At 48.4% G+C, this 15,371-nt stretch overlaps 1 protein-coding gene across 6 annotated transcripts in view; it reads right to left on the minus strand.

Moving 5' to 3' along the window:
- Positions 1-15,371, minus strand: part of LOC119435993 (protein CBFA2T3) — a 122,107-nt gene that overhangs the window by 47,471 nt on the left and 59,265 nt on the right. The window contains exon 1 of one of the 6 annotated variants that reach the window (XM_049673140.1): positions 3,184-3,389. The exons of the other annotated variants lie outside the window; for them this stretch is intronic. Within the exon in view, the coding sequence (XP_049529097.1) occupies positions 3,184-3,259 (76 nt within the window). The 5' untranslated portion in view covers positions 3,260-3,389. Of the gene's footprint in view, positions 1-3,183; positions 3,390-15,371 lie in introns of those variants that run through there. 6 annotated transcript variants of the gene reach the window in all.

Below are 15,371 nucleotides of genomic sequence, written 5' to 3' on the forward strand. Positions count from 1 at the left end.
CTGCCACCAGGCAATAGCAGTCAAACAAACCGAGCGCACTGTGTCACGACGTCATTTAAAGTATATAGCAATAATTTATCAACGTTTTCCGCGAACGCGACGCAAGCCGCCTGAGACACGTAACGCTGAGGCGAACGCGCGTGCTCCCGTGTGAAGCCCGAGTATTATAAATGTTTGGTCGCTTGAACCTCACAGACAATTCGGGCCAAGCGCACGGTGCATTATTACGATGCGTAAGCTGCAACAACCTCGTGAAACATCATGCTCTCATGCAGTAGTCCTGTGCTCATTGAGAGGTGCACTCTCGTTCGGAAGCAGTAACGTCTTACTCATGTGAAATCGAAGCCCACGGGAGCAAACGCTTTCATGTAGGCCAGTCCGGCACGCCAACGCAATGCGATCAGCGCGCCATCTAGCGACATACTGAAAAAACGTGGCCACCGTTGCGCCGGACAAGAAGGATTCACACAGGACCCACATGGGGCGATGATTTTTAAACATCGCCTGTTGCGGATAGCCTAATTCTTGTCCTTGAGCGTAATTCTTGTCCTTGAGAGTCGAAGAGGCGGACGACAAGAGGCGGCCGAAATTAGCACGAGAAATGTAAACACATATTTAACTAAATGACTTCTTAATTATACTACTGTACGGCACATATTGTAATTTACGAATAGGGACCGGCGAGTTTGCAATACGTATCCACTTGAAATGAATCTCCAGGATTACACTAGTATCAAGATATTATTTCCCAATGTATGGAACGAAATACATAGGCGTTCCAGTTACTTTTGTGCTTCAATGCATAAAAGAGCGTTTTCTTAAAAACTTTAGTGGAACAGCGCATCTTTACGGCGAGTTTGATGGCGTATGTCTCCAAATTGGTGTCATTCTGGAAATTAATTCCAAGTGGACACGTCGTGCAAACTCAGGGGCTACAATTCGTAAATTCCAATGTGCCGTAAAGTAACTGATTCGAAAGTTAATTAATGAATTATATTGATTAGTTGAATGTGTGTTTATATTTCTCGTGCAAGTAATCTCCGCCTCTCTAAATAATCCATCTAAAAGATTGGAATTGTGTTATCTGTTACAGGAGATTTTGAATGAATACGGGAAAGCTTACAAACGATCACCCCGTATTTATTCCATTAATGATCATTTGCTTTTATGCAATGCAAGATGTAATCTGTGGCAAAATGGCGCCGCCGATTTAAGGTCAGACATTTCAATGTGACGGACTGGCCCTGTGAAAGAAACCCCCATTCGAGCCCAGCGTTTCGTTTCTTGGTATCCACAGCGGTGATGGAATCACTGCGAATTATTTGACGTCATTTGAAATTTTACACGCGCATTGAGTCCAAATCAAGGATTCCGGCAAACAGTTTGTAGCTGCGAAATTGTAAATGTACTTTAGCTAATCTCAGATTATTTCTTGTTTTTTTTTTCTCTGACATTGCAGACATTAACGTGAACTTGGCTGGTTGTCTTACAACGCTGTCATTTTGTCTGCTGACTTAACCCAGTGCAAAATAAAGAGAGAGAGAATAACGAAAAGACAAGGAGGATAATCAGACCCATGCTGGTGGAAGGGGATAAAATGGCAAAAAGAGAGAAAGAAGGGAAAAGAAAGAGCACTGTAGCTCGTCCTTGACAGGCCTCAGCAAAAGTTTACAAACCTGGCGTTAACCTCAAGCAAGGCTTTGAGAAGAATATTATGTGTTGCATATAAAATACGTACGTCAAATATATGTACATCCGAGAGCTGACAAACAGCGGTATTTTTTGTGTATATTTTGCGAGAACTGTCGCCCTAGACTTACACGTAGCTTAATTGTCGATGTATTTCGCCGCTAAAACAAGTTATCGGGAAAAAGTTAAAGAAATGTGACGGAGAAAATGTGTAAAAATACAATATTCGCCACTAGGTTTCCTTAGAGAAATTATTCATCTCACTTGATAAGATTCGTGCATACAGGGCTATCTTTTTCCTAATCACACAGTAGCCACAACAATTGTTCCTAATTACCCGCAACATGTCTCATGATAAAGTACTATCAGGTGGCAGCGAAAGAGTTCATTGCGCTGGTTCCGCAGATATGGCGCTAAGCTGATGACCTAACTTCCCTCATCAAAAAGAGGGAGAGAGAGAGATGAGAGGACATACTGAGATTAAACATTCCAGATGTCAAAAAGAAAACTATTCTACAGTGACGTCCACTGAGGTTGCTCATGTATTAGCAAATAAGTACTCCACTATATGCAAGTCAGGCTAGACAACCATCAGATATTAAAGTGAATAAATCGCGACGAGTCGGCTTAATTATGTACCAGCTACATCCACGACAAGTTGTATTGATGCTCTGGACACTGTTCTAGACCAACATCTGTGCGGACGGCTTTAAAGGCGCTGCTGAACTTTTTAAAAGCATCTAGATACTGCGACATGCGGTGATCGCATTGCGCGCTTACTGTGTGGGCTCGAACATTTCCGTGTTTCTACTGTTATTTTTCACCTCTTGTATTTAACCCCTATTTCCCAGGACAGGCACCCAGCCAGAAGCTTTCTCGAATATCCTCCCTGGTCTTTCCTTTTCTTATTTTTTATGTCCTATGGGGACGTCGAAGCTACTTATACACTTAGTTGAGCAAGAGTGAGTATAACATACGAAGTACAATGGTATATTCGAAGGCAGGTTAACGCCGATCTTTGCGGATATGAAGCGACGCCTTCGACAGCACGCTCCAGATTTATCTATGTCAGAAGCGCGCTGGAAAGACACATAATTTGCACGGTCACAGTGAACCGGTCTGCGTGGGCGCTTGTCGCAAAGTTACGTTTTCACGCAGCCCAGGCGACCACAAGTGACTCCGCCGCGATTGTGACAGCTTGGTTTTACAGTTGACTCTCTCGATGTTACAAAATACGCTTGCTAGGCATAGTATAATGTCTTAAGAATCGCGTCTACAATTGAAACGAACATGCCACGGAGAGCGATAGTGAAGCAAATAAAACTTGCAGAGAAACTGGCGCGTGAGTGGCGCTTATCTGATGCGACAGTGTTCCGGCCTGTCTTGATGCAAGGAAGGTATATCGTGTCCACTGCACGCACTGGCGAACTACACGCACGTGGGTCAAGCGCGACGCGCGAGCGGAGGGTTGTTCGAGAGAGAGTGTCCGGATACCTGGAGTGCTCGGCCGGGCAGGACAGCAGCAGCAGCAGCGCCGTATCGAGGAAGCCGTCGCCAGCCGCAGGTGCATGCCGGGCCCGGGGCTGGCCGGCAGCGCGCGCTGTCCTCGAGTCGAGAGCTGCGGCCGGTCGCGTGAACCACGGAGGCGGCGCCCCGCGCGTGTGTGTGCGAGCAGCAGCGCGGCGCGGGCGCGCGCGCACGATGCCACCGCAGCGTGTGTGTGTGTGCGTGCTTTGTGAGCGAGGGGGCGGGCGGGAGAGGGCAACCAGATGTGGCAGCCGGGAGTGCGTGTGTGTACCTGGAGGGGTGAAAGGGGGCTGGGCAGCTGCACGCGCTCGCAAGAACAGCTGGGCGCCTCGCGCTCGCCCGCCGCGTCAGCTGCGTCAGCTCTGGCAGCGCTCGACGGCGCGGCTCAGGTGCTCGCGAGTAGCACTCAGGTGCACCACCTCGCACTAGCCTGTCCCTCCTCGCCATGAGCGACACAAAGCCGCACTCTCCTCCCTCCCACGAAGCACGCGCTGCGCCGACGTTAAAGACGCGACGAGAGGGCTCTGTGTGAGCCTCGATCTGTATATACGCCGTTTCTCTTTGTGTACGGCGACAAGCGAGATCGATATACTATAAATGTTTCTTTTCTTTCTCGGAGGCACGACATCCTCTCGGCAGAAATGGCGTCCATCCTAAAGGTTTCTCTTGTACGGAATGGAATTTAGAGCATATAATGTTAGTTGCGGGCACACAACATATTGTATACGCAAGCAGCTATCTATTCGGTGGAAGCTTGCCGCTGCTGAGCTGCGCTTATCCGATTGTGACATTGCACTTTTCTCAAATTTCGAGCAAGAGCGAAATTTCCGTTGCTCGACGCAGCAGAACGTGCCCTCGATGTGAAAGAATCCGAATTCCCTTCGAAACACTTCTGGGCCGGTATTTTGTAGCGATGCGTTATGCTTTATTCTATACTAGTCTTATCTACCGCTCACGGCCGGCTGATCCCGTTGATAACGTGAGCGAACCGTCGCTTTGACCACTGACCAAGCGCGAAAAGCGCGGCAAGGCATTAGCATCGAAAAGGCATCGCTACAAAATACGGGCCCTGAAGAGAAAAGTAGCACATTACGCAAAAAAAAAAAAGAAAGCAAAAAATATCAAGGGGTAGCTGTAGCGTTGGTGGGAAGACAGAGGGAGAGAAATCAGGAAAGCACGACGCCCGCGCTTCGAAAGCGTCATGGGCAAATGCGATATGTGACCCCCATCAAAGCGCCCCACATGTGCTCAGAAAATACAACGCGTTTAGCTGCTCCTCCACGAAGGAAGTGTGTAGAGACTGTCAGGGAAAACGAGAGTCGGTTCTTTTAAAGAGAGATAACAAAACTGTATTACTTGAACGATTACACACTGGCGTTGCACTTCTATAGTTCATTCTTCGGGCTCCTCGCTGGATGAGCCCTGTGCCGTCCGTGGCTCGGATATGACTGCCGCTCCAGCCTCTGACCCCCACCCTAAGGCCCAGTAGCCCCGGACACAGGTGACCTTTGCTTCGCAGATCGACTGAGGCACCGACCGTGTGCGCGAGATCCGCGGGTCGCCTTTCGGGTGTGTTTCTTGTAGACATATGCCTTAAACATGGTGAACAGTTAAAGTAAGTATAGGCAGCGGCCCCGTCATAAATTACACGGAGCGTTTGTGCTCCTTATTGACAAGACTAAATTATGTAGCACAGCAAAACTGTAGCACAACACAGCAAAGCGAACCGTTGAGGCTCTATTGAGTATAGGTGGTGGGTTCGAAGAACTCGAGGCCCAGGACACCTCAACGTCTCTCTGCCAGGCCTATCTCCGGAGGTCCCCGCTGTGCTGTGTAGATGCCGCGGGCAATAAGTTGGAGGCGCGCTTTAGTTGTTAAACGTAACTGAACGTTTAACAACTGACCTGTTCGGCCAGTCAGAAGTTCGATGCGGGCACCACATCTTGATGGAGCGGCCTGGCGCAAAAAGAAGAAATGTGCAAGCTTGCATGCGACGCAGGGTTCTTTCCAGAACCAGCCGCCAAGTCCAACCGGCTTCGCTCTTACCCGCAGTGCACCTTTCCTCGAAGTTGCTTTAAGCGCGCTCGGTATAGTTAATAAAGTACAAGGCTGATGAAGCAAGGTCAGATGATGATACCAGCAGGGTGAAACGTCGCACTCCAGCCAACACAAAATGACACTCGTCGTGCGGCGACCTCGAGGTGCCATTTTTCCTTGTACAACACGCCGCGCGCCTCCCTCACGTGATCTGATATTGTACGCACATAGCGTGGTCCAGTGCAGTTCGGCGTAGCACGCGCATCGCGTGGTCCACGAACTTTGTCCAACTGCTAGAAAGCTCAAGAAAGTGTTTAATTAATGTTTGATCACGTGAAGTGTACCTGTAAAATAATAATATGGACGAATGAAGTTCCTGATGTGAATAGTTCGTTCAAGCTTTCCGATCAAGTGCCATTTTCCTGTACCGTGAATGAGTCACCTGTATTAGGCGAGTAAGAAGGCGCCAGGAGTTCACAGAGCGCACATTGTTGCCTTTCGAGCAGTGCGGCACAAAGCAAGAACGCGGGGTGGCATTATGTAATGACCCTTTCAACAAGTAGCTAATATATTGTTAAATTCCGGCGTGCCTGACACACACACACACACACACACACACACACCACACACACACACACACACACCACACACACACCACACACACACACACACACACACACACACACACACACACACACACACACACACACACACACACACACACACACACACACACACACACACACCGTGGCATGTGTGTGAGATAGATAGATAGATAGATAGATAGATAGATAGATAGATAGATAGATAGATAGATAGATAGATAGATAGATAGATAGATAGATAGATAGATAGATATGCTCTTTACAGCTTCTTAAAAACTACCATCGTGAGTTCTTGCTAAAATTTCAACCCCCCTCCAGTCATAGTAACGCCCTTCGTTACTGAAGTCAGTTACAGTGTACGCGACTTACGCTAAATCCGCACTTCATTCCGTGCACTTACCGCCCCCATGCGGATGTGTGGATGTAGGACACAGGTGCACAAATTTCGGTTTACAATGGGTGCGTACGAGCAGTGCAAGCCGAAATTTGTGCACATGTACGCAACACGTGCAGTTTTCCGCAAGTGCTCACGCGTGCAGAAGGCGTGCGGAATGAAGTGCGGATTCAGCCATGCACGTGGCCCCTAAAACGCAACTCACACCCAAAGTCACTCTATCACAATGCAAGTTGACTCAGTCAGCCTGAGTACACGGTTGTACATACCCTGATCTTACATTTTCTTTTTCCTTTTCCCACCCTCCTCCTTCTAAGGACTTTCTGTCCCAGATCCCCTTTAGAATCAGATCCCATTTAGCATCTATCAGGGGTGCTAATTTCGTGTATCGGTTCCACATGCACCGTGATAAAGGACCATTATCAGAGGCGGGCAGGCGCGCAGACTTTGTTTCGGCAGACCAGGAGAAATGACACGGCCGAGTTTTGACAGCGAGACTATCTCGTCTTGAGGCAACCTGCACGGTGGCGCTCTGCGACCCGCTGCGCGTACCGCAGCGCGGACCAAAGGGGCGACACACGCAGCAGAAAAAAAAAAAAAAAAAAGCAAACAAAGCGATGGGTGGTGGCTCATTGGGCGCCGACAAAGTAGCGGACACCGAAGGCGGGGGCGGAAGAGGCCGCGCCGAGAGCCCAAGAGGCACAGCACCGTGGGAGTTTGCGCAGCAGCACGCGGTAGAAGGACGACGGGTTTTGGGGTAGGGGTAAGGGGGCGGGGGGGGGGGGGGTGAGAGGCACATTCGACAACGCCGCTGTACCCCCGCGACGCGTGAGAGCTGGAACACTTGCGTTCGACGCCGGATAACGGGCTCGCGCGCCCCACGCCTGCGCCCGGCGCCCTCTGCGAGCGCAGCATGAAAACACAACTCGAATCCAACGAATGGTACCGCGAGCGCGCGCGCGGTTAACGCTCATATCCTAGTCACGCAAGTTCCGAGTGAAATGTAAAACGAACCGAGTCCGCGGTTTTAGCAAAGACGCACCGCGCTACGCCCTCAACGTGAAAGTGGCGGCGCGCTCCTTACATATTTTTGTTCATTTTTTACATGCAGCCCGTTTCCTTCATTACGCTTCGCGCGTGCTCCAGCTCTAGAAGAAGCGCTCCGTGGTCGGCCGAGTGCTTCGCTGCTGCTGTGCCTTCTAAAAAACACTAGCGTTATGTTGAACAATTCCTGCCCTAATGGCGTTACGTGCGGCAGGTAACTCCGGTAGCCGCTTTGTGCGCGCCCCCCTCTTGAATTCTCGCACCCTTCCCTTCCCCGCAGCCTTCGTGCTGTCCCCCGAAACTTCACGGCACGTGTGGAAATTCTGCATGCCCGTGAACGGCGAGACCGCTCGCTGATGCACGCCCGTTCGTGCTACGCACATGCACTTTCACACGCTGAAGCGGACAGCCACGCACATATACGTGCGCATGACAGCATATATGTATACAAAAAATATATTCTCGAAACATCCTGGCGCCGGCTGCGTAGCCTGAAGGCGGGTTTTCGGGTTCAAACCTACAACCACATTAGCAAAGACATTCTCCGACTGCTAGATGTATGTATGTATGTTCTTCTTCTTCTTTCTGGGGTTTTACGTGCCAAAACCAGTTCTGATTATGAGGCACGCCGTAGTGGAGGGCTCCGGATTAATTTTGACCACCTGGGGTTCTTTAACGTGCACTACAACGCAAGCACACGGGCGTTTTTGCATTTCGCCCCCATCGAAATGCGGCCGCCGCGGCCGGGATTCGATCCCGCGATCTCGTGCTCAGCAGCGCAACGCCTTAGCTGACAGCCACCCCGGCGGGTGTGTATGTATGTATGTATGTATGTATGTATGTATGTATGTATGTATGTATGTATGCATGTATGCATGTATGCATGTATGCATGTATGCATGTATGCATGTATGCATGTATGCATGTATGCATGTATGTATGTATGTATGTATGTATGTATGTATGTATGTATGTATGTATGTATGTATGTATGTATGTATGTATGTATGTATGTATGTATGTATGTATGTATGTATGTATGTATGTATGTATGTATGTATGTATGTATGTATGTATGTATGTATGTATGTATTTGCGTGCGTTACCTTTACTGTTAGCTCTACGTTACCGTCCTTTTCTGCGATATGCGTCTGTTTCTGCTATTCCCTTTATGACAATTGGAGTAAAATTTCGGTTGATGCTGGTGGCTGCTAGTAAAATATCACGTACGCACCCACGCACATACAAACAAGACAAAAGAAATCCCTTTAAAAGCATTCAGGCCAATGCTTGATTCAAAAGAAGACGTCGATGTGTTCCTAGACCAATCTGGAACCACACGTTCCCTTTTCTATGCATAGAGCAGCCCAATGACAGCAGGACAACATAGTCGTCTGAATGACGCGTGTACTCGGCTACTAAACGCTTCCTGCCACTGAAGTGCTCTCGAAGACCAAACGGGGGAGGGTAGAGCACTTTCTCACTAGCCTGTCACTATATGTCCCTCACCCCCTTCCCTGTACAGCGCTGTTGAGGTGCCCTCCCCCGAGAGGCAGTTACGGCGCTGTACTTTTCTCTTCTCTTCCTTTTAAAATCACTCACACACACAAACGGGGGAAGCTGGAGTATACTTGCAACCCCGCAGCAGCTGCAGTCCTGCACTCGGCGTCCCTTCCGCGCTCTCTTACTCGTCCTTCCTTGAGGAAGATTCGTTACGTAGCATACGCAACCACACGCCCGCACATGGCGCAGGCGCCGCCAGTCAGGCGACGTCGCATCGCACCCCACTGATGTGATCTCCACTGTGGCATTATTCCCATGTTGACCCAGCTGCAGTATCATTGAACGCTTCGCGCTCTTGACACTTGCGCGCTCATAGCTAAAACATCAGAACGCAGACCAGTTTTTTCTCAGGAAGACACCAGTTTCGAGATAATAATTCCCGAACTTTGCGGAGAAATGCATTGGCGTTCCAGTTATTTTTGCGCTTCGATGCCTAACACGATGTTTTGTTAAGAAAGTAACTGGAACGCCAATGCATTTCTCCGCAAAGTTCGGGAATTAATATCTCGAAACTGGTGTCATCCTGAGAACTCGTTCCCAAGTGGATCCGCCTTGCGAACTCCATGGCTAGAATTTGTAAATTGTAATGTGGGCCATAAGGTAATTAGTTAAAAATTTAATAAGTGGATTTTTGTTAATTAGTCGGTTATGCATTTCAATTTCTTGTGCAAGTAATGTCCGCCACTTCGAGTAGACCAGCTCGTGAACTAGAATTGTGCTATCTGCCACAGGCAACGTTTAGAAATTTTTGAAAGTGTTCACTAAAATACCCTGTATCCAGTCGGGAATCTGGGGCCGCATTAACAGATCTCTTCGTCCGGAAGAGCTATTTGCCATCGGCCAGCCGCCTTCGCTAATAATATGTCCAACATCAGGATTGGCTCGCATTTGCTCCTATAGGAACAATTGTAGCGTAACAACGTTTTGTGAATACGGGCCCTGGAGCCGCATTCACATAGCTCTTCGTTCGTAAGTGCCGTTTGCCATTGGCCGGCCGCCTTGGCTAAAAATATGTGCAACGTCAGGATTGGCTGGAGTTGTCCGAACAACTGTAACGCAAGAGTTTTTTGCGAATACGAGCCCTGGAGCCGAAACACAATGCTTTTCGCTCGTAAGTGCTTTTTTGCCATCGGCCGGCTGCCTTCGGGAATAATATGTCCAGCAACGCGACTGGCTGGCAGCTGCCCTTACGAACAGTTCTAGCGTATAAGAGCACACTTACGAATAGATGGGTCCTTATCTGTATTGCACTGTCTTTAAGAATTAAAAGTTTTCGCTGAAACGCCTGACACAGCTGCATTTCGCGTGAGACTTAAGACTTTCGGAAGAGCGCTACAGCGTTGTTAAATAAGCGCATTTATATTCTTTTTGACAAGCCTTGTCGTTTTCTTTTTCTCTCGCATCGGCGATTTTCCCGAATGCTTCGCAAACAGGAGTTGCTTAGCCGCAAGAAAAATAAAAAGGTCAGGTCTGCCAACGAAAAATACGGACAAACTATATTGTGCGCGTGTGTTTTGCCTTTTTACGGTCTTTTTTTATGCTCCAATGAGATTTTTGCAGTATAGTTGTGGGCAGCAGGAACCCGCGTGATAGACTATGATAAGAAATAAATCTCGTCGTTGCTCTGAGTGCTCGTCACCCAGAGGTCAGCGCTGGGACTTAGCACGGCTGGGGTGCTTATTCATGAATATGATTCAAATGGCGTCTATAAATTAAAGCGGGTACATGTGCTTTTTCAAATTTAAATAACTCGACTTTTACGTCACGACGACAAGCAAGGTGCTGGCTTGAGGTGAAGCTGCTGCCATGCTTGCGGTCAGAAGCCATGCTTGGTTCTTGTATGCAGGAAGTCTGCATTAATTGGGAGCCATATTAGAAAATAAGCCTTCGGGAAAAGCAAAATGGGGGAGCGGGTGGCGAAACTGAATCTGACTAACATAATGATGTACCAACATCCCTCACCGCAAACTACCGAAAAAAAAGGAAAAAAAAAAAAAGGGACGAAAGAACGTTTAATAAAACAAAACTTCGGGGTTGAAAAAAAAAGTGAAACTGACAACTTTTTTTCTCGTAGACCGAGCATTGTCGGTCATTGGATCACAGTGCTTATTCACGGGTTAGTCAGCGTGTATAGAAGCTAGCAAGCAAGAAATAATTAAACTAATTAGCTACCGGCAGCTAGGTATACTGTTCAGTGAAGATTGAAACGTTCATGCCGCATAGAGTGTCGCTGACACGGAAACACAAAGACAGAGGTCCGCTGTCCGTTATTTCGATCAAGTATATGCTATATGGGGATTGTATAGCGTTTTGTCCTGCCCTAGCAGAAACGGTTTCTTGGGATTGCACAGAAATGAATAATAATATAATACGACTAAATAAAACACAAAACCGCTTATTCCTCTAATCTCCAGCAACAAAAGAATACTTTTTTTTTCTTCTCATGAAATTGCCATAGTAAGGCCACCGAGAATGAAAAATATGTAACGGAAACAATCCTGTGCCTCCCCCTGGCGCTGACTAAACAAGGGTAGAAAGAATGAAAGAGCGAGAAAAGGGTCCGCAGCAAACGAAACCGCAGCCATTATGCAAATAGCCATTCTGGGCAGCGCTGAGTCAGCCAGTCAAGAAAGGGCTTTCCGTGTTCGACGCTGCACCATCGAGCTAACTACGCTGCTCTCTAGTCCCTAAGCTCCCCGCTGTTCTAAGAAGGAACCGCGAGAGAGAGAGAGAGAGAGATCTGCAGTCGCTTGTCCCCTTCCGGAATCTAAAGAAAGTAGAAGATGAGAAAGGAGGTTGGTGGAAGAACGAGTCCGCACACTTTCCGCAGTAAGAAGCAAACGAAGCCCGGAAATCGGCAAGGACACGCACAGAAGCCAGGGACACTTAAACCCCAAATAAATTCACTATATATATATATATATATATATATATATATATATATATATATATATATATACGAGCTGTCGCGATAGAACGCAGCGAGACTATGCTATCCACCATAGCGGGACGGCCGATTTTCGGCGTATCGCCGCCGCCCCGTTCTGCCGACACGCATGCACGAACAGCCTTGCTGTAGGAGCAGACGCCCGCGACGGGTGCCATCAGGCTGGGTAGGCATCTTTTCAGCAAATCCTGAACGCGTTGGTCTGCCCTCGAGCTGGCCTCTCACGTAGGCGTTATATAGCACGGCGCCTACGCGTATGCAAATATCAAGAGATGAGGGCGCACGAAATGCTCGCAGAGGACGTGCGTCGGCGCTCGCGCACGGCCGCAGAATTAGTGCGGACCGCGACTGCCCGTGGCGTGCGCACCGCATGATGGACAGAACGACGGCTGGTATCGCGTGCCTTTCTGGCCCGTTTACTTATTTATTTTTATCTATCTCCCTCGCAGCGGTGAGCTATCTATTTTTTTTCTTTTCTTTGTGGTTGCCTGAGATCAATCCCCGCGATCGAAAACGATCAAGCAAATGCCTATACGCTTTGCTTCATAAGGGAGCAGCGCGGAGTTGGAAATAAATGACGCGAGGCCGAAGTATTTTAAAACTTGCAAAGCTGCAAGTTTACGAATAACATTTGAATTACTTGGCTTCGTTTGATTCAGTGGTGGCAACAAGAAAAGAAGATGTGGCGTACTTGAAAGTATGAAACCATCTTTAACTGAACGATATAAATATTTTTTACTGGCGGTACACAGTGTTTGCACTACGAGCATATACATAGCTTATCGAAGCAGATCGCGTAAGCAGGCGCCTAAGAACACTTAGGGATGGCTCTAAATTCAGTTATTAGAAATATGAAAGCTAGTGCACAAGTTTTCACCCGGCTGAGAAATTCATTGGAGGGCGAGTGATTCAGTTAAAATTGAATCATTTCACATCTTGTCAGGATCGTAGCCGTTGTGACAGCATGTGCGCGCTGCGTCTGTGGTAATGAACGGGATTGTTCACTCCGCCCATCTGAGGCAGGTGCGCTTACTTCTTTGCAGCAGCCGATCCGGCGTGCTGCATGGTATGCGCCAAGTGGCTTAACGTGACACCGTGTTAGAATCAATTATCTGACGTCGCGGGAGCTTATCAACCTCTTGAACGCGACTCACAGTTTCTTCGAGTGGCACCGTGTCACGCGACGGCGGGCTGAGGAATACTCCCCCTGCCGTTGTTTCAGTGTGTTTTCGGCGCCTCATGGCGTACCGAGTACTCGCAACAAGACATTTGGCAACGCTGCCGGGCCAGCTGGACAGAACGCAGAAGAGACCCTCAGACAGGAAACAAAGAAGCGGAGAGCACGAAAGGAGGTACGCCGTTCCTCAATTAGATCAATTTTGATATTATAATTAAGTTCGTGTTGCCTGAAGAAATTAATCTCCTTTCGCGGAAGATTATAACAATTGCGCGCGGCGAAAAGCCGAGGAGACTCGCCAGCTCAACAGATAGCGTCAATGTAAAATTCCCACCAAATGGGTCTCTGGCATTGTATTTTGTAACGATCCATTTCATTATCCATTCTTGTTTTCTTATCACCTCGATCGGTGTGGACGATTTCGCCGATAACAGCGGCGCGGTGGCATCCGAGCCAACGACGAAGGGCGAAAAAAAAAAGGTAAATGAAATGGACTTCACGGCGCCCTGGACAAAATATGGCGCCCTGCTGGCACTCTGGAAACAGTTCCATGCCCAGGAACGATACCGCCGACTTTCTATCCAGACAGCATGCAAGTGAAACAGGCCATACCGCATTTTCTTGTACGGTTGACCTCAGACTACGCCTCTTAGCTTGCAGAAATTACCCCCATGTTTATAGTCATCAGTCGTGGCTTGACCACAAAGGACGAGGTGATGCTGCGCCCAGGCTTCACTTCGAGTCTCAACTAGCACTTCATGTAACGGAAAAGAGGAATAATCGAAAATTCCGTGCTGCCGAATTCAGCAAATCCTATCATCCGATTCCCCCTCTGCCAATGTCAGTATACAAGAGCAAAAGTCTGCAGACGTGGCTAAACGGTATCTCATACACCTCACGCTCCTCTCCTACTTATAAGAGGATGATTTAAAGTCTCAGCTGTGAATGGAGGAGCGTAGCGTTATTTGGACCCTATTATCGGAGTGAAGCCGTCGTGAAGCCGTCTTTTCACGAGTATACCACTGTTGCCGCCTCCACTGCGTGTCCTGATTTGCTGTTGTTGTGCAGCTCAGATGCGAGCCGGAAATATACGCAAAGGACGGGCTTTTATGAGCCATCGCTCATACTAGGCCTACGCCAACAGCTTTCATTTTACGCTGCGGCAGCTTTACCTCTTGCTTAAAAAAAGAAACAAGAAAGAAAAAAAAGTCAACGCATCGCGCCGAGCGCAGCAGACAGCTGCAGCTGTACGCTCATGCTGAGATCGCACACGTGTCTCAGGCGTTCACGCCGCAGCTCGCAACCCACCTGCAGGCATTGTCAACTTTGAAGCTTCGTTATTATTTATTTATTTATTTATTTACTTATTTATTTATTTATTTGGTTATGATTTGTAACGTCGTGTTACACCAGAGCAGTGTATTTTTTGAGCGCACACACATGGCCTTCCGATGCTTTCTTGCAGGTATTAATTTTCGGTTGTGCGAGGAACAGTTATGAAGACTCATTTTTGCCGCCAGGTGTTATCTTACAACGTGAAAATATACGATATTGAAGAAGCGTCTTTTGAACAACTTGAAGATAACGCTAAACGAGCAAGGAGGGCAGGTTGGGCGTCACATCCAAAACTATATACGGTTTGTCGCCGCGTTAAAGCATTTGAGGAGAGTTTGCTATTGGGCTAGTTGGTACCTGGTTCTAACTCCGCGACGGCCTCAGTGTTACAATTAATTATTGCATTACATGACTTGATTCCCCGGCGGTTGTTAAACGCTGTTTACAGAGCGCGGCGTGCACTTCAAGAATTGTGGCGCGTACTCGGTTCAGGAAACACAAAAGCACAGAAAAAAAAACAAATTGGCAGTTTCGCCCGCAAGGCGAAGCATCGATTGCGATAGCAAATTAGTGGCCAGCTAAACAAAATAAGGATAGTCGTTTTATCGGCCGTATAAACTTCTAACATAGGTATACAAACTAAATTAACAAGCATGGTGTCACGCGCGCACAAGCAAACATGAAAGCATCTCACTCGATGACCGCGGAAAGTGACTGTCAAACTACTGGAGTGAGTCAGCGCAGCAGCAGCAGCGAGCGAATTGAGCTTCGTGCCGGCGCTGGCATCAACGCGATCTTAGCCGCGAAAACACAGGGAGGGCGGACTCTTCCCCCGCAGCAGATGGCTTTCAAGGTGCAGCCGCAGTAAGGCGCGGCCCCTCTACCTCCCTTCCCTCCCTCCGGAGCGTGGTGGGCGACTGGAAGACTGCGCTTCCTGCCCGCTTCTGTCCCTTGTGTGCGCGAGCCGCGATTGCCGGCTCACCGTCGCATGCTTTCGCTCGCACAAACAGCGTATGGCGCGCGGCGACGATTTTATCACCCGTGGACTTTATA

Source organism: Dermacentor silvarum, chromosome 1 (assembly GCF_013339745.2).
Source record: "Dermacentor silvarum isolate Dsil-2018 chromosome 1, BIME_Dsil_1.4, whole genome shotgun sequence".
Taxonomy (NCBI): domain Eukaryota; kingdom Metazoa; phylum Arthropoda; class Arachnida; order Ixodida; family Ixodidae; genus Dermacentor; species Dermacentor silvarum.